The sequence below is a fragment of the Chionomys nivalis genome, chromosome 7 (genome assembly GCF_950005125.1).
Source record: "Chionomys nivalis chromosome 7, mChiNiv1.1, whole genome shotgun sequence".
Classification (NCBI taxonomy): domain Eukaryota; kingdom Metazoa; phylum Chordata; class Mammalia; order Rodentia; family Cricetidae; genus Chionomys; species Chionomys nivalis.
The window spans coordinates 42,859,723-42,884,517 of NC_080092.1; the positions used below are offsets into that span (position 1 = coordinate 42,859,723).

The following is a 24,795-nucleotide window of genomic DNA, read 5'->3' on the forward strand; positions in this document are numbered from 1 at the left end:
TTTGCATGCTGAAATCCAGCTCTCACGGCACCATTGGTTGAGAATGTCCTTTCTCCAGAGTGTGTTTTTGGTATCTTTGTCAAGGAATTAGGTGGCTGTAGTTGCGTGGACTTATATCTGGGTCTTTAATTCTATTCCATTGATCCATGTCCCTGGTTTTGCCCCAGTACCATGCTGCTTTTATTACTATGGTTCTGTAGCGTAATTTGATCAGATACTGTGACACCTCCCACAATAATCTTTGCTTTGCTTTGACTGTCTTTAGGCTTTTGTGCTTTTACGCAAATTTTTGAATTGTGATTTTTATATGTGTGGAGAATGGCATTGTGATTGTTATTTGGATCACGATGAATCTGTAGAGTGCTTTTGGTAGGGAGTCATTTCCACAATGTCTTCCAGCTCGTCAGCACAGAAGGTCATCTGCTAGTGTAAACGAGTGTTTTCCTTATCATGGAGGTCTTTCATGGCCGTGGGTAGATTTATTCTCAGATTATTATTTATCTGTTGTTTGCTTTTGTGACTACTGAGAACGGGATTTTCTCTGATTTCTTTTTTAGTCTATTATTGGCACGTAGGATCCTTTTCTGTCTATTTTGTATCCTGCTACTTCACCGGACACACTTATTAGCTCTATATTAGAGGTTTTTGTTTTTTTGTTTGTTTGTTTTTGCACAATCTTTACAGTCCCTTATGTATATAATACATCTGCAAACAGGGATACTTTTGCTTCTTCCTTTCCTGTTTATGTCTACTTTATTTCCTTCTCTTGCTGTTGCTCTAGCTGAGACGTCAAACACTATACTGAATAACAGTGGGCCTCTTGTCTTACTCCCAGGGATCTTAGTGGGGATGTTTCTCATTTTTCTCCACTTATTGCGATGTTGGCATAGGTTTGGCATGTGTCCTTTATTATATTAAGGTTGCTTCTTCCACCTCTAGCCTCTGTGTGTTTTTTTTTTTCCATAAAGGGATCTTGGATTTTGCCAAAGAGTTTTTTCTATGTCTATTGAGATGATCATGTGATTTCTGTCATTTAATCTATCTAAACAATGAATCATATTTATTGATTTTCTTATGTTGAACCATTCTTGCATCACTGGGGTAAAGCCAACTTGCTCATGCTGTTCTCTTTAAAAGTAAAAGCAATTATTTTATTTATGTGGATGTTTTGCCTGCATATATATTTGTGCACCCACATTTGTGTCTAGTGCCCACAGAGTCCCAAACCAGGTATCAGATTCCCTGGGACTGAAGTTACAGATGTAAACTGCTGTATAAGCGCAGGGAATCAAACCCCAGTCCTCTGGAGGAGTAGCCAGTGCTCTTGGCTGGAGAGCCATCTCTCTAACCCCAGAAATGATCTTTTTGATGTGATTTTGAAATTGGTTTACAAGTATTTTATTTAGGATTTTTGCATCTATGTTCACTAGGGAGATTTTTCTATAATTTTCATTTTGTCTTTATCTGGGTTTGGCATCAGAGTAATACTAGCTTCATTTCTGGAAGCTTTCTTTCCTTTTCTATTTTATGAAATAATTTGAGCAGTATTGATATTGGTTCTTATTTGAAGTTCTGGTAGCTTTCTTCAGTGACTCCATCTGTTCCTGGGCTTCTTTTAGTTGGGAGACTTTTTATTACTGCTTCAATCTCATTGCTGGTTATAGATCTGTTTAGGTTATTTATTTCCTCTTGGTTTTATTTTGGTATGTCAGAAATCAACCCATTTTAAAAAGTTTTCCAATTTGGTGGAGTGTATATTTTAAGTATAACATAATGATTCTCTGGATTTCATTGATGTCTGTTGTAATATCTCCCTTTTAATCTCTAATGTTATTAATTTGAGTATTTTGCTCCTGTTAGTTAATTTGGCTAAAATTTTGTCAATTTTGTTTATCTTCTCAAAAAGCCAGCTTTTTGTTTCATTAACTCTTTTTAAAATTTTTTCTTATTTGTTTACATGTACGTGTTTGTGTGCATGTCTGTGGACACCTGTGTGGGTGCCTGTACTACAGGTCAGTAGAGGGGCTCAGATCTTCCTGCAGTAGAGGTACAAGCAGCTATCTGATGTGGGGCTGGAATTTGAACTGTGAGCAGCAGGTGTCCCAAAACACAAACTATTTCTTTAGCCCTCTAGTGTGGGAGGTCCTACTGTCTATGTGTTGCTTTTATTGGTTAATGAATAAAGAAGCTGTTTCAGCAGTGACTTAGCAGAATAGAGCTAGGTGGGGAAAACTAAATGGAATTCTGGGAGAAAGATGGTGGAGTCAGGGAGACACCATAGAGCCACCAGAGGAGAAAGATGAAAGTCACCAGCTGAAACCTTGCCATGAGCCTCGTGGTAAAATATAGAATAATAGAAATGGGTTAATTTAAAAGATAAGAGTGAGCTAGAAATATGCATAAGCTAATAGGCCAAGGAGGGATTTAATTAATACAGATTCTGTGTGGTTATTTCAGGGTTGAGCAGCCAGGAACAAACAAGCAGCCTCCTACAACAAATTGGCATGCCAATGTGGTCAACTAAATCCACGTAAAACCTGAGAAAGCTTAAAAAGGAATTCTACACACACACACACACACACACACAAACAACAACAACAAAAACCAAAGTTAAGCATTTTCTTGAGTGGGCTCTTTTGTTAGAAGCAAGCAGAAGCACAATTCTTTTTTTTTTTTTTTTTTTTTGGTTTTTCGAGACAGGGTTTCTCTGTGGTTTTGGAGCCTGTCCTGGAACTAGCTCTTGTAGACCAGGCTGGTCTCGAACTCACAGAGATCCGCCTGCCTCTGCCTCCCGAGTGCTAGGATTAAAGGCGTGCGCCACCACCGCCCGGCTCAGAAGCACAATTCTTTTACAAGAAGTTTTCCTGACTCAGGGGTGGCAGCAAAAACCCTTGTGGTTTCAAAGTGGCGGCTTCCTGGTCCATGCTGCTAGCAGAACTCTGACTCTTTCTGGAGGTCTGGCTATGAAGCATTTAAATGGGGTTGTGAACCAAGTGCTACAACTTGCTTAATAGCAACACAGACCAGCTGTAACCAGACCCTGGATCTGGGGCAGAGAGAACGGCTCTCAGAGGAATGAAGGGACCTCCGACCTGTAGGACTGGGTGGAGCCAAAAGGCAAAGCAGGCTTAGTCCTAGTCAGGCCACGACTTAGCATTTTAAGAAGCTCTCCAGGAGAAAAGAATCACAGATACACAATAGGACAGATTCAGACATGAAAGACCTCTAAATGAGACACAGTGTGTTCAAAAAATGCACATAAGCTTGGGAGAGAGAAGAAAAAGAGTAAAGAGACAGTAAATGTAATATAAAAGAGTACAGACAGCCATAGATTAAAGGAGTAAAGATTATAAATTGTAAACTTGTAGAAAAAGTAATAGAGTAAGAAAAATAAGCCATGTAAATATGGAAAATACACAGAGTATGAATTATGTATATTATTGTGTTTTCTTTGAATTTTTTTGACTGTGAAGGAGCTAAGTACAGAGAGACATTTCATTGTATGGGCTGCTAAGCTAAACCAGCATAGATATTTTAAAGGTATCATGCTTCAGAATTTGGATCTAAGGATTTGTTGCTTTGGAAAAAGAGGTTCTTCTTTTGTTTCCACAGAGGATTAGAACCTGTGGATATCTTCCAGACTAATGTGGTTTGATGGACCAAGATATCCTGAAAGGTCACCATGAACTCCCCCCAAAATACTTTGCCCAACAAAAGTCAGGAAGCAGTTTGGAGAGAACTATGCTCAAATTCCCTAAATGATTGTTTATAAATGTGTGTTTGCATTTAAAGGGGGATATACTATAGAGATTTGCTTTGGTATGGGTCTTGGTTTATTGATAATATATATATATTATATATAAAATATGTGTGTGTTGTAAGGAGGCTGCTAGTTAGTTCCTGATTTCTCAGTCCCAAAATAATCACATAGAAATTATATTATTTAAGACACTGCTTGGCCCATAGCTCTAGCTTCTTATTGGCTAACTCTTACATCTTAATTTAACTCATCTCCATTAATCTATATATTGCCACGTGGCAGTGGCTTACTGGGTAAAGTTCCCAGTGTCTGTCCCTGGGGGCAGCTCCATGGCATCTCCCTTACTCTGCCTTTCTTTCTCTCAGCATTCAGTCTAATTTTCCTGCCTAGCTAAGTTCTGCCCTGTTATAGGTCCAAAGCAGTTTCTTTATTCATTAATGGTAATCACAGCATACAGAGGGGACTCCCACATCATAAATATATATGTATATTTCTGCTCTTGATTAAGGTATTGTGTTTGTGCAGTTCATTTAGAAATGTAATATATAATTAAGAAATATAAGTTAATCATCTATAGTAGTCAAGCTTGTAGTCATGTTAGGTTTTCTAGATGTATAGAGATATATTTCAGTTAGATAGATAATCTTCAAACCTTTCAAAGACCTACAAAATGTGGCATTTAACAAGTTTTTTTTCGAATTAATTATGCATGCAGACGTCACACACACAGCACACAGACTCATATAGCACAGAGACATTCATATACAAGCACAGACACACACAGTACAGTACAGTATATACAGACTTACCTTACCTGGGACTCGAACCAGCGACCTCGGGCTCTGCGGGCGGTGCTCCAATCCTCTCAGCCAGCTCTCCGACCGTTGGCATTTAAAAAGTTTTAATAACTTAGGACTTTTCATGACATGAGACACATCCGCTCCTGGCAGCACCAATCTACTTCAAGAGGAAGATGGGCATTGAAGAGGCTCCTCATGGAGTTTAATAACCATTTGGGCAAGAAACTGCTCTTGCCTAGATTGCTTGAAGGTATGCTGTGTGAACTGGACATGCAGGGGCACACAGAGAAATAACTGCTGAACTTGCCTAAAGGTGAGACGGTTCTTCAGGGTTCCTCCTTCATGAAAAAGTTGCCAGACATTCTTCAGGACACAGAAAAAAGTGACTGACAAACTGCCAATATAGGCAGAACTGTCTTTGAAATTTCCTACTTCATGGAAAAGTCTGCCAGATACTATGGGCTTATAGGCTGAAGATGGATGCCCCAATGGTACAGAAGAACTTTGGGTGACTGTCCAGGTAGCAAGATATCTCTGTCAATTCTAGAGTTTTGGAAGTTGCTTACAATGCATTTACTGTTAACTTAGGTAATATTATATCCTTCTGGAGTCTTTGATGGAGTTGAAGAATAGATAGTTGTAATTATAGTTTTCCTTAGTTATGATAAAAGATAAAGTAGATATAAATATTGTAACTGTAATTCTTGCTTGATACCTGTTTTGTTATATGAAATTTTACTATGTTAAAGTTAAAACTTTTCTTTTTATTTAAACAGAAAAGGGGCAATGGTGTGGGAAGTTCTTCTATGTGTTGCTTTTATTGGTTAATGAATAAAGAAGCTGTTTCGACCAGTGACTTAGCAGAATAGAGCTAAGCAGGGAAAACTAAATGGAATTCTGGGAGAAAGATGGTGGAGTCAGGGAGACACCATAGAGCCACCAGAGGAGAAAGATGAAAGTCACCAGCTGAAACCTTGCTATGAGCCTCGTGGTAAAATATAGAATAATAGAAATAGGTTGCTTTAAGAGAGAAGAGTGAGCTAGAAATATGCATAAGTTAATAGGCCAAGGAGGGATTTAATTAATACAGATTTTGTGTGGTTATTTCAGGGCTGAGCAGCCAGGAACAAACAAGCAGCCTCCTACAACAGCTCTCATCTTGCTAATTCTTTGCATTGTTTCTGTTTGTTTCTATTTTATGAATTTCTGCCCTGACCTTGCTAATTTCTTCCTATCTATTGCTCAGGGTTTGATTTACTCTTGTTTTTCCAAGGCCTTAAAATGTATCATTAATTTATTTATTTGAGATCTTTCAAATTTTTGATGTAGGCACTGTTGCTATAAATGCTCCATGTGAGACTGCCTTCACTGTGTCCCAGAGATTGTGGTAAGCTGTGTTTTAATATTCATTTCATCTAGGAGTCTTGGATTTCCTCCCCCATCTCTCCAGTGACCTAAAGCTCATTGACTAGTGTGTTGTTCAGTTTCCACAAGTTTGTGTGCTTTCTGTAGTTACCCCTGCTGCTTTAACTCCTAGTTTTAATCCATTGTGGCCAGGTCTAGAATACAGGATGTCATTTCAATTTTCTTGTATTTAGAGCTTGTTTTGTGTACATTAATATGTGGTCAGTTTTAGAGATGGTCTTATGGGGCTCAGGTCTTGTCCTGTGTCTGCTCAGGCTTCCTGCTTGGGTCTGCAACTTTCACTGAGCTGAGGAACTCCCCACATATCTGTGGCTCTTGTCCTCAGTCAGCTCTCATCTCCTCCTGGGCCTGCACTATTTCTTGAAGATGCCACAGGTGGAACTTCTCGTGGTTCCCTTGTTTTCCTTACAGCTGAGTGATATTCCATTGTATGTTTATATCACATTTTCCTTATCCACTCATCAATTAATGGCTATTTATCACTTGCTTTTTGTCTTACTGTGATAGGTTTGATAAGTAACACCATAAAAGTTTTTGAAGACTTATTTATGTGTGTGTGTGTGTTTTGTGTGTGTGACATGTGTACTGGTGCCCAGAAATAAGTCAGAAAAGGGTGTTGACTCCCATGGTGCTGGATATACAGGCAGTTGGGAATCATCCAACGTGGGTGATGGGACTTGAACTTGAATCCTCTGCAATAACAGAAGATCTTAACTGCTGAGCCATCTCTCCGGTTCTGATACACATTTTTATGTTGGCAAATTCTCCAGGCTTCTTCTTGATATATCTGGCTGCTTCTTCTTCTTGAGTTCTTGCTCCTCTGTGCAAGCTCCTACAAGGCGCTCAGGAAATGTCTGAGACTTAAGATTAGTTGAAGTTTGAAAAGAGACACCAAGGAAACTAGACATTGGCAGGCCTTTGTCCCCTGGGCCCCTCTCTTGGGGTTCATACCCATCCGGTTATCTGATCCTCCTTCCTGTGACAGGGGTTGGTCCATGCCCTACAGGGCCCCGTGAGCTTCCTGGGCTGTGATGGGCAGGGTGATTGGGCAGGAGGTTTTCCTGTGGGCAATCCCCATGGGCTGACTCACTGAGAGCCCATCCCAGCCCCATGAGGCAGGCGCTATTATTAGTCCTGTACCGGAGGTACGAAAACTGAGTTCAGAGAAATGATGCAGCTTGCCCAGGGCTACACTGGAAGGGGCAGGAATCCAGTTCATATTGCTGAAACTTAAGATTTTCAGCTTCCATCATGGCTCTCGAGATCTGTGCAACTCTTGGGATCAAGTCCAAGCTCGTCAGTATGACATGCAGGCTTCTCTGGCCTCTATTTCTTTCATCTGTTAGTGTAACCTTGGACCAGGGCCTGTTTCCTTTGGAACTCTCAATACAGCTTCACCTTCCCTGTAATTAGGTTGACAACAGTGTGCTCCATTAGACTTTCTCAGCCCCAGGCTCTGTAGGCTGTTGGACTGCTGGGTCGGAAGGCCCCTGGGTTTACTGGCAGGCTCAGGAAAGTTCAGAGGTGGCAGAGCTTGCCAAGGCCCAGTGTGAGAGAGGCAGAGCTGGCTGGATTCTGCTTCCAGATCTGGGAGACTCTAAGACTTACCTCTCTGGCTCCCTCCTACCCTTGCTGTTGTTTGGCCATCTCAGGATGGATGGTCCCTGTGACGGTGCACTTCTCCTAGGCTTAAAGAGACTCACCTGGACGCTCCTGGGTTTTCCACCATGGGACAGAGCCTTCCTAGGCTCCCAGGGCTCTGGTGTGTCTCTAATCTAGCTGCCTTGCTTCATCCCTTGCTGGTAAAGCATCCAATGAAGTCAGAGGTCCACTCTGTCTTCTTCAAGTTCCCCATTCTGAGCTGGCATTGAACAGGCTCAGAAAATGTGGAAAAGTAGCAGGAACATGAGAGAGGAGCTGAGATCTACTTCCCTGGACACACAGCAAGCTGGACCAGAACCCAGGGACCCATGAAACCCAAATACTGGCCAGGTGCTCCTTACCCCAGGATGGGACCTTGCAACTGTTATGGTCCTGGCAGAGGATACTCAGAGGTCCCTGTTCTTTGCTCCTCCCAGGGGCCTGGAGCCAAGGACACTCTGTCCCCCAACTCCCAAAGGATGTTCTCAAGATAAAAATATCATAGAAACATTCTCTGGCATCTGGTGCCCGTTGTCCACCCTGATGGGGTCACAACCTCTAGTCCTGGCCTCAACTTCAGGCTCCCAGGGTGCTGTCCACTCCTCCTGGCCATCTAGGACAGCATGTCACTGGGGTTAGTATGTCTCACTCATCCCCAACTTCCTCAGTCACATCTGGCCGAACACTATCTGAGACTCAGGTGCCCTGGTAACGGGGAGCAAGGGGACTGAGTGTACCCTGAGGAGATGCTGGATGTCTCCCAAAAAGTGTCCAGACACGCACGTGGAGCCTCTTTTCTGTCCTCAGCTGTCCGGGTGGGGTGTCACATCCTGAACCAACACTCTTGAACACTACCGAGGACCCTGATTTGCCGTGTGACCGCTGCACGCCAGGAGAGCTAGGATTCTGCTCATCCCGCGGCGCCTGCTGAGATGTGTGGAGTCGGAAGTCAGGGAAGGGCCCTCAAGAAACTGGCATCATTGCTGACATGCTATCTTTTACTCTTTGCTGGGACAGGACCCATCCCCTGCGCTGTGGCTGGCTCTCACTTCCTGGCGCCGTGCTCAGTTTCATGGCGATATTGGCTAGAGCCTGGCGTGTCACCTGAGCCTCAGGAAGTGCCTGTCTCCTCCAGAACTTGGCCTTCCAGCCTTAGCATGAGAAGAGTCCTGGGCCAGCTGAGCCTTTCCCTCACTGGCTGGTGACTGTTTGGGGCCCAACCCTCAGATCTAGAGAGGCTTTGCCCTGTATGCTCAGCCTTCTCATCTGGGATGGTGTCTGCTCCTGGGAAGATGCTCTTGCTGAGCCAAGGGGGCAGCTTATTGGTAAACTGTTGTAGCTGCTGCAGGGTAGGGTAAGCTAGGGGCCCTGGACCATATATCTATAAATCCGCGGCCACCACCCTGCCTCTGTGACCTTGGGTGAGTCACTTCTCTGTAATAAGCCCGTTTCCTCATAAAAAAGAGGAACGATTGTTGGAGTTTTTGGACTGGAGTTCTGGGTCTGGGGGAAGCCCCGGTGAAGAGTCAGATTGAGAGAGCCTGGCCGTAGCCAGGTGGTCAACAGGAAATGGGATGAACAAATTATTCGCAACTCTCAGCCCTCACTCTTCTCGGGAACCTTCTGTAGCTTCTCTGCACAGAGTTCTGACCTGGGTGACTGACCTCTTAGTCTCAGGCTCCTGCTGTGCCCAGTGGGAGGAGCCATCCTTCAAGTCTGGGTTGCAATGAGTAGTGCATGTAGGTCCAAGCCCAGTCTGGACTCATCCACAATTCACAGGCAGGATGTCCCTGCCGTGGACATTCCCAGTTGTGTGACATTTGGCCCTGCCTCCCGATTCCTGGTTTCTTAGAGTAAAAGGGCTGAGGGGCAAACATGGGCGCAGGTGGCATTAAAGATGACAATGAGGGATGAAGAGGCTTACAGAAAGGGGAAGTAACTCCCCGAGGGCCACACAACTTGTAAGAGGAAGAGCCCCGCTTTGAAAATAACTCTGCATCTCCGAACCTGCCATTGTCGCTTGCCCCAGAGGCTTAGAATGTGGGGGTGACTCACTGACCATTTCTTTAATCCCAACCAGAAAAACCAGTGTGACAGAGCTGGCTTGGGCGTCCCCATGACCTCTGCCTGAGAAGTGGGGAAGGTGACAACATCTCAAGGTCCTGGAGCCCTTCCCATCATCCTCTCTCCAAATCTCTTTGACAGATAGGTCAGGAGGTAGGGGCCCCTTTGACAGATGGAAAACTGATTCTGTACCCTGTCCAGTGTGTGTGCAAGCAGGCATGCTCCTGTCTGCACCTTTGAAATGCTATTGCCTGTCCTCCGTTTGCTCACCTACACACCATCCTTGGGAATACTGCCCATCATACTATCCACCCTCTGGGGGTGGCACTGGGGAAACCTGGCAGGAGTAACTAGAACACAGGCATAGCATCCCAAGCTTCTTCATGACCCTGGAGACATTGCTGCTTCTCTGAAGAGGGAAGGGTAGTCATTCCAGACCTGCAAGACGATATGTGTGAGGTGCCTACCCTGTGCCTGGAGAGCATCACCACACTTGCCGTCATCAGTGGTGACTGTCTTGTTCTGGGTCCAATAACTGGTGGCCCCACCCCTCTCCACTGGCTTTGAGTGATGGCAGCAGCTGCTTGGGTTATTTCTAAAGACAGTGACTGCCACTTGGCATTGGAGTTAGCGACAACTCCAAGTTGGTGGGGTTGAGGTCCTGGTGTGTAGCTCATCATCCAGCAACGGATGCTCACTGGTGCCTCCGCTCCCCCCCATTGGTCTCTTCCACCCACTTAGTCAGCTGTTGCTATCCATCCAGTAGCTCCTGACACCCAGTCTATCAGACACGCATCCTCTCACCCCCACCTCCCACTCTCACCTGATTCCTGCTCCGCACCCCGCCGACTTTCCCCACCTCGCCCCATCCACACACCCATCCGTCCATTCATCTGACCACTAAAACACCCACCTATCAGTCATCCGCCCTGAAGTGCTAGTTGCCCGTCCCATCCATTCATCACCCATCCATCTGCTCTACCATCCACCCGCCCACCAAACCACCCATTATCTGGTCACTCCTGCCCAGACACCCATACCTCTGTCCGCCTGGTCTAGCCATCCATCTGCTTGACTACCCGCCTGTGCTTGTATCTGTCTCCTCAGTCACGGCGCTGCCACCTCCTTGCCCGTCTCGCCAGTCTTCGGGAACTCTTCTCAGTTCCTGTGTCAAGGCCCGCACCAGCCCGCTGGGCCTCCAAGGCTGATCCAAGGTGGGGCTGGGACAAGAACCGCTTTCAAACAGTGTAGAAGCAGCTTCTGGCCCTGATGGGTAGAAACTAGGACTAGAGAACCCAGAGGTCTCTGGGCATGGTTGTCTTTAATCCCAGCACTCAGGAGGCAGGGGCAGGCAGATCTCTGAGTTCAAGGTCAGTCTGGTTTACAAAGCAAGTTCCAGGATGGCTAGGGCTATTACACAGAGAAACACTATTTTGAAAACACACACACACACACACACACACACAGACAGAGAGACAGAGACAGAGAGACAGAGAACACTGAGGTCTTTATAGAGTGGGTAGGAGAGGAGAGAGCGTGGAGGACATCTTGGAGAAGAAGGGTTGTACTGTCTACTGAGATCATCCTGGAGAAGGGGATATTGGAACTCAAGGAGGCTTTGCAGATGTGAGACACTAGAGGCCCCATGAGCAGAGATAAGGGACAAAGCTACCAGTGTAGGGAGCTTCATGTGAGACAAGCTGAGGAAATTCAGAGAGACAAGGCAGAGGAGGAACAGGTAAAGAGGGATAAAGACATGTTATTGATAGGGTTACTGCTTGGAGGGGGAGCAGATGATTGGAGCTAGAACAAGCTGGGGATCTAACCAGTTGAGGGATCCTAGCTGAGGACCCAGGCAAGGTGACACGTGGAACATAGACTTCAGAGCCATCTCATGCCAGGGGCAGGGAGTGGAGCTCCTGGTGATTTTGGTTCCCAGCCTGCCCTTCCTATGGGCAGAGTGTGCTTTAATGGCCAGAGAGCTTTCAGGCAGAAATGTTGATGTGGCTGCTAGAATCAGGACAGTGAGGCCTGGGGGTGGGGGCCAGCACTGACCTACCCACCCCAACATGGAGTGGCCTTTGTTTCCCTAGCATAGGGAAACATAAGCTTGGAGCAGAAGTCCAGTGTGTTCACCGACCCTGAACATTTGCCGGGGAAGAGGGCAAAGGTTGTCTGAGGATTTGACCAGGGAGTCTGGATTGGAAGAGTGGCCTGAGAATCATCGTCCCAGATTTAGAGAAAGAAATGTCAGCCCTCTCAACTTTCCATCCCCTGAACAGCCTTACTTAATTTAACTCTCGGCAAGGAGACCAGCTTCCTTTCTGGTCTTGTGTCCCCTAGCTCTGGCCGGGCGATCTCTCTGCCACAGGTTTGCTCTCTGGGCAGGGCCTGGCATAAGGGAGAACTTTGTGCCTTATGCCTGCCTGGTCTCCCATTTCCTTTGTGGCTGAGGCAGGGAGCCCTCGTGGAACCTCTCATGGAAAGACTTCTGGGTAGCCACTGCATTGGCTGCTCCTGGCTACAGTGGGGACAAGGCTCTGTGTTTGATGATTGAAGTCTGCTCCAGGCACAGTTGAAAGGAACAGGCTCAGGCGGGTCACACGTGTGCCTTCCCTGCACAGATGACCTCCAAGGAGTCTTCTGATGCGGGAGCTCCAAGAGTCCCCTGTCCCTTAAAAGTCTGCTGTTGACTGCCAACTTGGGGACAGTTCATAGTGCATGTTTTATTACCAGATGGGGTAAGAAATGGGGTCTGGAGGACTGGTAGTGGAACGTGATGCTCCCCCAGCCTGCTCTTGGAGGCCGGAGTGATGGATGCTTTCATCCCAGCTCTCCAGAACAGAAACTCCTCTCCTTGGAGACTGTGTGTCTCTTGACTAGTGACTCAGTCTCTCTGAGCTTTAGTTTCCTCCCTGGAAAAGGGATTAGTTGTCACGGTCATTACAGGGATTACCTGGGCGAGCATGTCAGAGTTTCAGGAGAGTGTCTGGGAGGTAGCAGCAGTTGATAACTTTTGACACCTTTGCTCCTCATCCTGGAGGAGCCCAAGGGAGAGGCCTCACCTGATGCTCCTTTTCCAGGGCCGGTTTCTTTGCAGTCACTATCCAGGTGACATCTGGGACTATGGGCCCAAGCCTTGTCCCAGTTCCTCCCGGATATTAGCGAAACCTGAGGTGTCCCAGAGCCTTGGAGACTGACATGGGATGTCCTGCTCCATCCGGAGGTACCTCCCAGTGACTCCCAGGCCCCACCCTAGGCTAGGTGGCAGCTCTTTTCACTCAGAGCTCCAGTCCTGGCCCTCCCAGGCCAGAGCTCCAAGCTTACTGGATGCCGAGAGGCTGCGCCTGCAGATGCCAGGGCAAGAATCCGGTCCAGGACAGGTCATTTCTTCCTGCAGGTTCTGTGGCCTCTCCTACCCACTGTGCCTGGTCTCATTTTGAGTGCTGTCCAGTTTTGACTCTCCTTGTCTGGTTCAGGTACTGTATTCCACTGAGCCTCCTCGTTCCCTCCTGGCAGTGTTCAGAACCGCCACTGGCCAGCTTAGGCCTTGCGAACGCGGTCCTCAGTGTTGGCTTGAGCATTGTTTTCTCCTCTGGCTTCAGTTCCCCCACCTCTGAAGCGGGGTGTGGGCCTCTTTTCTTGCTTAGACCTCTTCAAGTGAAACAAATCTCATTGATTTTCTTTCCCAGTCTCATGACATGCCCATTGAGCAAGAGCCTGCCAGCTTGCATGACCCCGGCAGAGGCTCTGCCCTGTGTTTCTTAGAGATCTTTAGTACATTCTTGTTGTCTAAGCCTTGGTGCGGGGGTCTCCTCTTGACCTTTGGCCTTCTGTGGCACTAATTCCTGCTTCTGGGTCCTCCTTTTGGGTCTGTCCTCACCATCCCCCACGTGAGGGTCTTCCATGTTCTAGGGCTCTGTCTGCTTCTGTTGCTTGTGTACATTCTCTGGGTGTTTGGGGACAAGGGACTTTGCTCACTATCGGTTTCTGGCTCAAGGTACAGAACAGGCATACACTTAATGAAGTTGATTTTCTCTGTGGTTTGGGTGGAATATCAGCAGAAGTGGGAGTTCCCAGGTCTGTAATGCTGCCTAGATGATTCCAGAAGTGGCTGCCACACTCTCAGCTCCATGGGGCTGGCCAGATGGAAGGCTGCCTTCCTGGAGCAGGCTTCTGGATGGGGCTCCCCAGTCTTTGATGCCTGTGATTCTGTTCCCTGCAGGTCAGCTGCTGCTCATAGTGGGAGCCAGAGGCGCCATGACCCGCTGGACATCCCTCAAGGCCTCTAGGTCACACAAGCCTAGCTCCTGGCATCTGGCAGCCTCCCCCCGGCGTCTGAGTACCCCAACCTTGACCACCTTACCCTGGAAGGCTCAGAAATCTGGGGCTGAGATGTCTTCCCAGTGTGGTCCCCAGGGTCCTCAGCCCCGCCAACCCTCTGCCTCCTGGCCCAGACAGAAACAGCATCCACCATTACAGCCCCAAGCCTCAGCTACACAGACCCATGGTGAGGTGGTCAACTGACGTAGCCGTAGGGGAGGATGTCAGAATGAGGACCGATGGCCCTGTAGAGCCTAAGGTCACATGGAGGAAACTGTGTTAGACATGAGGTTTGGATCTCAGCTCTCCTGCTTGATGCCCATATATCTTGGTTGGGAGTTTTTTTCCCTCTTTGAACCCCCTATGGCTGTTAGAGGAAGACTCGAGGGTCTTGGGTGTGTTTCTCCCCATCCTAGTAGGCTTTCTGTGGTTTTCAGGCTTCATGGGCCTGTCAGTGTCTGCCAGGCTTCAGGGACTCAGCAGCACTGTGGCTTACAGCACAGACTCGGGGAGTGCTTCCCGATCTGGCTGGTCTAATGGTCTCTACCCATTCCACTGTGTTGCTAGCAGAGTCTGCAGGCTGTGTCCCTCTGAGCCTCTGATGTAGATGTGGCCAGGGATTGTGCTGTCCAGATAGGACTGAATTCTAGCATTGCTATCTGTGCCTACAGGCACACTGGGGGAGTGTCTTCCTGTTCTAAGCCCCCTTGTCTGAAAAAAATGGGCAGATCTACTACCCTCAAGAGTCCAAGGGCAGGAAGCTCTGATAGCATCTAGCTTGCCCTAGGTGCCCAGCTACCATGGGATCTTCTAGGATCTCTTTGTCTTCCTAGTGACATCAGGTGATTGAGGGCTCCAAGGCTTTGTTGGGCTCTTGTCCAGCTCATCAATGTTCTGCTGCACCAGAGGACACCCACTTTCTGCTCAGCCCAGCTGAGACAGGCTAGTGTCTCCAGAGGCAGGCAGTGCTACGATCCCTGGCTTAGCCTGCCATTGGTCCTCATGGACCAATGGGGATGCGCAAAGCCTGGGTTTGTTCTGCTGGCCATGGTCCCTTTCTTCAGGCCTTCTCTGAGAAGAGTGTGTGCTAGGCTGGCCTGGAGATACGGTGCTCCCTACAGGAGACCAAAAGTGGTAATGGAAGCAGGTGACACGTGTGAGGTCTCTGGACCTGTAGTCCTCAGCAGAGGCGGGGGAGTTGCCTGTTCTGAAGTTAGGGAAACCTTAAGAGACCCAATCTGGGTGTCTACTCTTATACCATATGACCCCATGATAGAAAAGTCATGGGTGTAGCTTATGGGTGCTTGGTGGATGCCGTGGACTTCGTGAAGATGGGCAAAGTGAACATAGAATGTCAGACATGATGAGGCCTGGGCCTTGGCAGACCTGTTCTAGACCTGGGGTAAGACAGTGAGGGACGTAAATGACCAGTGTGTGTGAGGGAAAGACAGGCCAATGTCACAGCTTTTATGGTCATTGCTATTGCTGCTCTACACGAGGATCTGTGCTGGGTGGGGTGTGCAGTATGTGGGTCAGAACCATGAGTGCATTTCTTCTGGGGCATGGGGAGGCCTGCCCTGGCAACGTGGGAGCACAGTCTGATGTACAGCAGCACTGATCTGGGAGGGTGTTTGTCTGGGGGAGGGGGGGCAGGTGGGTGAATAGCATGCACACACATATGTGCACATATGTGTGTGTATGCGTGTGTTGGTAGTGTGGGGGGGATGTGTGTGTGTGTTCAACTAGGCAACAAAGCTATGGGACTGCCTTACAGGCCTTGCAGCTCCAGGGCCCACTGACTGTGACTAGAGGAAGGGTGGCATCTAACTTGGTCCCTTTCAGGGACTGGGAGTAAGGGAGACAAGTGAGCCTGGTGAGGTGGCCCCTGCCTTGGTTCAGGCTGGAGGTGACCAGGACTTAGGCTATGAGGGTGAGAGAAATAGAAATATGTTTGCAAGCCCTTGAGATATGAGTAAGAAGAGAGGAAGCCAAAATTTCTGAGTGGAGCGGCACTGCTGGAAGCCAGGGGAGCCTGTTTTCCAAGCTGAGAAGGTGGATTGAGGAGCAGGCTTCGAGTGGGAGGGGAAGACGGGATCTGTGGTGACTAAACGGGGGCTTTGTCTGCCAGCTACCGTCATGGGCCCTGGCTGCCTGCCCAGACAGACCCACTGTCCTCTCTTTTGCAGAAGTGCCCCTGCCTGGAGTCAGCCTGGGGGCAGGCCAGGGTCCACCAGACCCCGGGATGACCGCAGCCAGCCGGGCCAACCCCTACAGCATCGTCTCATCAGAGGAGGACGGACTGCACCTGGTTACCATGTCCGGCGCCAACGGTTTCGGCAACGGCAAGGTGCACACACGGCGCCGGTGCCGCAACCGCTTTGTCAAGAAGAACGGCCAGTGCAACATCGAATTTGCCAACATGGATGAGAAGTCACAGCGCTACCTGGCTGACATGTTTACCACGTGCGTGGATATCCGCTGGCGCTACATGCTGCTCATCTTCTCCCTGGCCTTCCTTGCCTCCTGGTTGCTGTTCGGCATCATCTTCTGGGTCATTGCTGTCGCCCATGGAGACCTGGAGCCAGCCGAGGGCCGTGGCCGTACACCCTGTGTGCTGCAGGTCCACGGCTTCATGGCGGCCTTTCTCTTCTCCATCGAGACACAGACCACCATTGGCTACGGGCTCCGCTGTGTGACTGAGGAGTGCCCGGTGGCTGTATTTATGGTGGTGGCACAGTCCATTGTAGGCTGCATCATTGACTCCTTCATGATTGGTGCCATCATGGCCAAGATGGCCCGGCCCAAGAAGCGAGCGCAGACTCTGCTTTTCAGCCACAATGCTGTCGTGGCTCTGCGTGACGGAAAGCTCTGCCTGATGTGGCGCGTGGGCAACCTTCGCAAGAGCCACATCGTAGAGGCCCACGTGAGGGCTCAGCTCATCAAGCCCAGGGTCACAGAGGAGGGTGAGTACATCCCGCTAGACCAGATCGACATCGACGTGGGCTTTGATAAGGGCCTGGACCGTATCTTCCTGGTATCACCCATCACCATCTTGCATGAGATTGATGAGGCCAGCCCTCTGTTCGGCATTAGCCGTCAGGACCTCGAGACAGATGACTTTGAGATTGTCGTCATCCTAGAAGGCATGGTAGAGGCTACAGCCATGACCACACAGGCTCGCAGTTCATACCTGGCTAATGAGATCCTGTGGGGCCACCGCTTTGAGCCAGTGCTCTTCGAGGAGAAGAACCAGTACAAGATTGACTACTCACACTTCCACAAGACCTATGAGGTGCCCTCTACCCCCCGCTGCAGCGCCAAGGACCTGGTGGAGAACAAGTTCCTCTTGCCCAGTGCCAACTCCTTCTGCTATGAGAACGAACTGGCCTTCCTGAGCCGAGACGAGGAGGATGAGGTGGCGACAGACCGGGATGGCCGCAGCCCTCAGCCAGAGCATGACTTTGACCGACTGCAGGCTGGCAGTGGTGCCCTTGAGCAGCGGTCCTACAGACGGGAGTCAGAGATTTGAGTGCCCTTGACTTGGGTGCAGCACCACCATGACCATGATAGGTCCCAGGTCCCTTGGGGACCTGGGTTTGAGCAGAGCAAGCCAAATGCCTCGGGCCACAAACTCAGTAGCATCTTAGTCTTTCCATGTTTTTTCCGCAATAGCCTGGGGAAGTTGGTGAGAGAGCGGGTGACCAGAATGAACGGCCCGTGGCCTCAGATGTATATTTATGGGCAAGGAGGTGACCTCTTGGGGTAAGGCGAACAGCAGGAGTGGAGGACTCTTCTGGAGGCCTCAGAAGCAGCTCAGGAGAGGTCCCAGCCCTGGTGGGAGAAAGCTGTGTGTGCACACCTCATTGGTTTTTAACTTGGATAAGACTGTTTACAAAAACAAAAAAACAAAACAAAAAACCCCACAAAACACAAGAAAACACTAACATGTGGTTGCATTTTTTAAAATCTATGGTGTGGGGACAGTTAGAATTCTACTCCCAGCTGCCAGGCAAGCAGCTGGATGGAGAGACCGGACGGTTCTCGGAAGTCTGGTGTCTCCCTCACGTGTCCTGCTCAAGGGTGAATCAGGCTTGTGACCATGTTAACGATTCTAATAAAGTGTCTGGATGTCTCTGGGGTGGGGGCCCACTAGGATGAATCTGGCTTGATCATTTGTGTTTGCCTTTGTACCTCAGCTGGATCAGGGCTGGGTTTAGGACCCAGGGGAGGCCCCCCCTTCTGTGCCCCTGTTCCTCACTCCCTGTCTGCCTTGCAGTGAGGGCTGGTAGGAAACACCAGAGTGGGTGCTTCTTAGGAAAGGACACTCAGGAAATTAGCATGGGGTCTGGTTCCCATGTTCCCAGGAAGTGGGTCAGCCCCACCCCCATAGGACTCACAGTTTGAGTTGTGCCTTAGACACTCTGGTTGTCTGGCTTCAGTCTTTTTGATTTTATCAGACTTGTCCAATCCTTCCCTACTGCCCCAATCTCCGCTCCTGATGCCCAGAAAGCCCCCCCTCCCCGAGGGTGCAGGTTGCACCCCTCCTGTCTCACAGCCACCACGTCCCTACCTGCTTTTCTCCCACACTCCTGGGGCGCCATGAGCCCAGCTGGCCCTAGCCAGTCATCTGCTGCTGGAAGGCAGAGTCTAGGAAAGGAGAGGAGCACCCCTCCCCAGTCCCCACCCCACCCCTGCCACCATAGAGATGACCAGAGAAATGTCATAAAACAATTTCTATGTAGCCTTTAGGGGCCTGTGATGGAGCTTTCCCTCCCCGAGGTCCCAAACCGTGAAGTCTTCCCATCATGCCCAGTTAGGGAGACCTGAGGTGGGCTTGCTCCCGGGCATCTAGCTTAAGAGTTCATGCTATGTTCTAGCCTAGGAGAGTCTGCCCAGGACCTGCTGCAGAGGCCTCAGCTCCTTTGTGTTCTTGGCCTGGCCTCTGCCCTCACATCTCACTGAGTTTTCTAACCTTGGCCCTGGGCCTGAGGGTGCATTCAGTGTGGGGGTGCTTGGCTGTCACCCACCTCTGTGCAGTTGTCAGGCTGCGGGGGGGAAGAAGGGGAGATCCTGGGTCCTGGGTACCACTGTGGGAGCCTAAGTACCTTTCTGAGTAGGTGGACCTGCATCCAGAGCAAGGTCTAGGGGCTCCTGGTCCTTCAAGGCCTGCTCCCAGCTCATCTCAGTGGCCTGAAACATCCAGCACTGGCCCATCCTCCTCCCAGGCCCAGGTCTGCCAGAATGGTCCAGTCTCTGGGCCCTGCTGGAGAGCAGCTCAAGCTGCCTTTCATCTCTGCCAAAGGCAGGCGGATGCTGTATTTTCAAATTCTCCTGCCCTCTTTTTTTTCTCTTTCCCTGTATTTATTTATTGCTTGTGCTAAAGACCAAACTAGCCCCTCTTTTTAGTGCACCTAATGGGGGAGGCCACTGAGAGGGGAGCGTGTGCCTGTGCCAAGCAGGAAAGCTTGGCCCCTGGGGAGTGCGTGAGGAAGGAAGCCGGGGTGTGTGTGCCTGCGTATACAGATGTGCTCACATGATTGCCTCCCTGTGTGAGAGTCTTGGTATACTGATATATGGTATACACAGGTGTTTATGTGCAGGTAGTCCGTGTGTGTCTGGCCACAGGTATGTGTGTGCTTGTTTTTTTGTAGGGGTAAGGTGGGTTTGGTGCTCACTAACCTGAACTGGTCAGGTTGGGTGCTGGCCACAGACACAATCACAGTCCGATGTGAGTCCCTGCCCTGCCCTAGTTATGCAGGCTGTACACAGTGTGCAGCAGTCTGAGGAGTCTGGTGGTAAGCTTCTGCACCAGGTCCTGATGGAGGTCATGCGTGCATCTGTGCATGCGAACATGTGTGAGTGCATGAAGGTCCCAGGGTGTGTGTATGTGAATGTCAGTGGGGTGGGTGCTGTGCACAGCGTGTGAGAACTGCACAGAACGAAGTGGCTGCCCTGAGCCCATGCTGGTGCTGTGCCACCTGGTCCTTGTCCAGCTGAGGGCCTGGGGGCAGAAGGACACACCACAGGGAGGCCCCTGTATGGGTGTCTGCCCTGTGTGAGGTCATAGAATGTTAAATCTATTTTAAATGGTGAAACTGGAGAATTTTCATGTTATTTTCAATACATAGTGGTATCTAAAGATGTAGGCAATGAGACTAGACCACATTAAATGCATTTTGATCTCTTTGAGTGCTACTGTGTTGAGATGTGTGTCTCATTGTCCTCTGCCTGCCTCTGCCACATGCCGAGCATTCACACATCCTCTGGCCCCTGCAGGCTGGACCATAGCACTCCCTGGGGTGGAAGCTCATCTTCAGGGACAGAGTAGGGCATGGCAGCAACATTGCTAAGAGGCAGCATGGTCTCTGCTCAGACCCCAGGGTAGGATTTCAGCCTTTTCCGTGGACACTCCCCACCCCCTCCACACAGTGCCTCACTGACTCATTCTTTGGCTCTTACTGCCCTTTCACACAGGAAGCGTCCATTCCTACAGGTGTGTCCTGGACCCTCCCAGAGCTCCTTCGGATAGAGGTTCCCTGGCCCTGAGATGGGTAACCATTTTTCCTTTGCAGAAGGGAGAGGAGGACCGTGGACTGAAAGAAGCCCTTCCCCAGCACAAGTCAAACTGGTGACACCTGAGGCCAGAGTGAGGCTGGAGCTGAGAACAGAGTGCAGACAAATGCTCTTGGTAGGACCTGTGTCGGTTTGTTTTCTGGAAATTGATGTCATTGTGCCCAGGGCTCAGACCCTGGGGTCTCCATGACCAAAGCCTGTTCAGGAGGAATCCCTTCCTTTGTCCAACTTTCTTCTACAAGTGGACAGATCTCTAACCCTCTGCCCCAGCACAGACCCAGGGGCTCCTCATCCCGCAGATGTAGGTGGTTCCAGATGAGCAGAGAAGGAGCGATGTGTTCTCTAGCCCCTGGTATGGTGGTCTAGGGGAATTCCAGCAGTGCTTTCCTATAGCGGGGTCTGCAGGAGTGGGGGCGCTCTTCAGCTCCTGGCTTGGTCTGGTAGGGCGCATAGCCTTGCGCTCTTCTAGGATTCTTCCACCAGGATCTAAGCCAGTTGGGGCCCAAGTGTTGTGACCTCATTTTTGCACACAAGCCTCCCCCACAGCACTGACCATCAGGTCTAGGCCTGTGGCTACACTTCACAGTTGGTCCTGGTCGCTACATACCACTTGCCTTTGGTGTCCTCCGAGTTTGCAGTTTCTCGGCATCCCCTCTCCTGGCTTAGGTCAGATTTCAGGCCACTTGATTCCCAGGGCACTCATGTACCTGCGGTCTCTCCAGCAGTTAAGATGGTACTGCTAATGGCCAGCTTGCAGACATATTGAAAGAGTTGGGAGGTAGGAAGAACCATTGTGTAGCATTAAGGTTTTTGATTTATGCTGGGGCTCTGGGCCCTGTGCTCAGTATACTTGAGAGGCAGGTATAACAGCTGTGCCTGAGTGGTCACAGGACAGCTCCCTTTCCTGCCCTAACCTGGATGAAATGGATCCCCTGGGAATTTGCTTTCAGACAGGTGAGACTGCCGTAGCTGGCACTTGGTCACAATGGCGGACAGAGTGCCTACTAAATTCAAACGCAGTGCCTGGAAATTTCTGTTGACGCTAGCCATGCCCTGGCAGGCCAACCAAGAGGCATCATTTCTCTGTGTTAGAGGAAGTTTGTCAAGAGGATTAGGACTTGACCAAGATCATCGAAGGTCAGTGATTTGAGATGGGATCTAGCTAAGCCTAAGGCCCAAGCTGTCTTCATGTTGGGTCATTCAACCCAGACACTCCATACTCGGCCTGCAGGTGGCAAGGGCAGAGGCCAGAGTGCCTGTCAGCCGACGAACAGCCTGGTGAGTAGTCTGCCCTTCTCATCCTGTCTACTGTGGTGGAGGTCCCTGGTCTCGAGGGAACTGTGCATGATGCTTCCTCAGCACAAGGGGCCACACTAGAGCCTCTCATGTATTCCTTAACAACAAAGGGTCTCCAAGGACGCTCCATTCCACTGTGATACCACAGTCCCAACATGGTCGCCCAGCTTCCTACCACACTGAATGTAAACACTCAATTGGTCCCCACTACTCTATCCTTGATGGCCCCTACTTCCTGCTCCCACTCAGTTCTCCCTCCATCTTCTCCTGCCCAACTGCCCCAGACTTCCCACTTCCCTTTGGTTCCTTAGACCTTTGCATGAACTGCTTCCTTTCCAGATTGCTTTTTTTTTTTTTAAAGATTTATTTATTAATTATGTATACAGCATTTTCCCTACATATATGGTGCAGACCAGTAGAGGGCACCAGATCTCATTACAGATGGTTGTGAGCCACCATGTGGTTGCTGGGAATTGAACTCAGGACCTCTGGAAGAGCAGTCAGTGCTCTTAACCTCTGAGCCATCTCTCCAGCCCTCCAGATTGCTTTTTAAAGCACTTCAAAATTATATTTCTTTATGTATTTGTGTGTGTGTGTGTGTGTGTGCATGCTCTTTCCATTGTGTGTGTGTGTGAAGGTCAAAGGACAACTTGAGAGGTCAGTTCTTTCCTTCTGTCATGTCGGTTCAGGAGGTCAAGCCCAGGTTGTTGGGGTTGGTGGGAAGTGTCTTGGCTGTTCCCCTCTCTCATCCTGGCAAGTAAATGAAGTTCCTCCCTCTTTTCCAGAGCAGGTGTGATAGACAGTGGGACCTCCCTCTCGAGCAGCTCCATCCATCCATCTTGCCTTGTGTTACTGGGAAAACCAGGGTTCCTGCCTTCTGGTTCTTAGTCTAGAGATGGACTCAGAGGTGACTTGAGGATTAGCTTATGGGCATTTGAGAGGATAACAACAGGGTAGGCGAGGTGTAAATGCCAAAAGCTTCCAGCAGAAGGGAGAAGGAGCAAAAGGCACACTGTGTAAATGAGGGTCGCTTGTTCAGTGGAGGACAGCAGGGAGCAGTCACACTGTGGATAAGCAGGTGCATGATGGGAAAGGGGTTGGGGAAGAGTGTCCCAGACTGAGTGAGAAGGTCTAGAGAGTCAGGAAAAGCACTCGCAGGCTTTGCCCATTATCTGAGAGAAAGAGATCGAAGAGAAGGAAAAGTAAGTTATGCTTTTCTGAGTAACCCTAAAAAGTTGGCAGGCTCCACGGCGCTACGGGGTGGAAGCTCTGTGAGGAGGATCCCCCACTCGGGAAGGGGTTCCTGGGAGGGACACATACGTGATCTCGTTAAGGAGATAATTTGTTCTTTCTTTCTCTTAGGTGTCTTCAGGTGAACCAGATTTCTTGGGGTGAGGCTGGGTGGATACCTGCTTAGGTGATTAACAAGCCCAGCTGGATTGACTCCTAGGGGAGAAAACCATACTATATAGTGTTTGGGGAAGCTTGGACTGCCAGGTCCCACACTAGGCCAGAGGTAGAATTTAGATTCTATTCTGACCAGGAGATAAGAGTTTTGCCTCAGTGGGCCTCAACAAAATCCAAATATGTCCACCTTTTCGTATGGTAATTTAAATCCTAAAAGGTGGCAAAGACCATGTTTACCTTTCTGAGTTACCAGAGAAATGGGATATGGGTCCTAAAGTAGACCATGATGAGGTGGGGTTCATCCTCAATGACCTCTGAGGATGTTAACCCTATAGTACCCGGGCTGTTCACTGGTCTCTCTGGGTCCCTGGGGCCAGGAGAGGGGACAGTACACCTCTACATGTGAGTGAGTGGATGGATCGTGAGGCCTACAGGCTTCTTTCCCATCTACAGAGAGGGCTCTGCAGCCCCTCTTGTGGCCCAGCCTGGACAAAGCCTGGCCACCAGTCACCAGAGAAGGAATGGTCTTGCCCGAGGCCAGAGGTGGCTGAAATCTGGAGCCAGAACCTGAGGTTAATGTTGGGATGGAATGGGTGGGCTTTGTGCTGGGGGAATTTGGACTTAGGACATCTCTGGACTTCTGGCCCATCATCTTCCTTAGGAAATGAAGAAGGGACTCGTTTTAGGCTGGCGAGGACTCAGAAGCCCAGATTCTGGGCTCAGTCCTGTTGTCTGCCTGCCACTCTGGGCACCGACCTCTTTATACAAGAAGTGAAGAGCCCTGGTCATCTTTCCCACAAGTGTTTGTAAGCTGCCACTCTCTGTTGGGAAGCAAGCCAGGTCCAGCTCCTGCTGTCCAGAGCATTCCATTCATGGGACCTAGGAGGCAGATGCTGCATAGAGTCCTGGTCCAAGTCCCCTAGAAGTGAGGATTCTGACTAAGGGAGTGATCTCCACAAAAGGGAAAGGGGGACACACCGGATTGGCAGGAAGGCACGAGGGCCCCAGAGGGCCCTATTTGGACCTCGTGGATTTTGTACCATGGCATCCCACAGAGCCTCGTGCGTACCACTCAGGTTCCTGAGGGCACTCCATGAACCTCCATCGATGCTATGTAGAACACAGGATGCCGAGGGCAACATGCTGGGCCCAGCCTTCATCCCCACCACTCAGCCCTACACACACACACACACACACACACACACACACACACACACACACACCATGGTTGCTTTGGCCTCTCTAAATGTCATTGTGCTTGAGGGCAGGAACTTCTTCCTATTCGTGGCTGTGCCTCAGCACTCAGAAAAGCAGGCCCTTTTCACCTGGAAGGTGCCCTACCAGAGACAGAAAAGAACCACAGGAGAGAAGTGGTGGGCTGAGGTGAGCTCCTATGATAGGGGTGGGGAGGGCCAAGAGGATCTTGTGAAGCTGGCCCCAGAGGCACAGGGGAGCAGCTGCACAGTCAACGCTAGACCCAGTTTAGGAACTCACTGCTGAACGCTT

General features: G+C 49.6%; 1 protein-coding gene across 1 annotated transcript in view; it reads left to right on the forward strand.

Moving 5' to 3' along the window:
• The window catches only part of Kcnj12 (potassium inwardly rectifying channel subfamily J member 12), a 47,813-nt gene extending 27,605 nt beyond the window's left edge, over positions 1-20,208 (forward strand). The window contains exon 2 of the mRNA XM_057776379.1: positions 16,200-20,208. Coding sequence (XP_057632362.1) covers positions 16,256-17,542 — 1,287 coding nt within the window. The 5' untranslated portion in view covers positions 16,200-16,255 and the 3' untranslated portion in view covers positions 17,543-20,208. The remainder of the gene's footprint in view (positions 1-16,199) is intronic.
• The last annotated feature ends 4,587 nt before the right edge of the window (positions 20,209-24,795 follow it).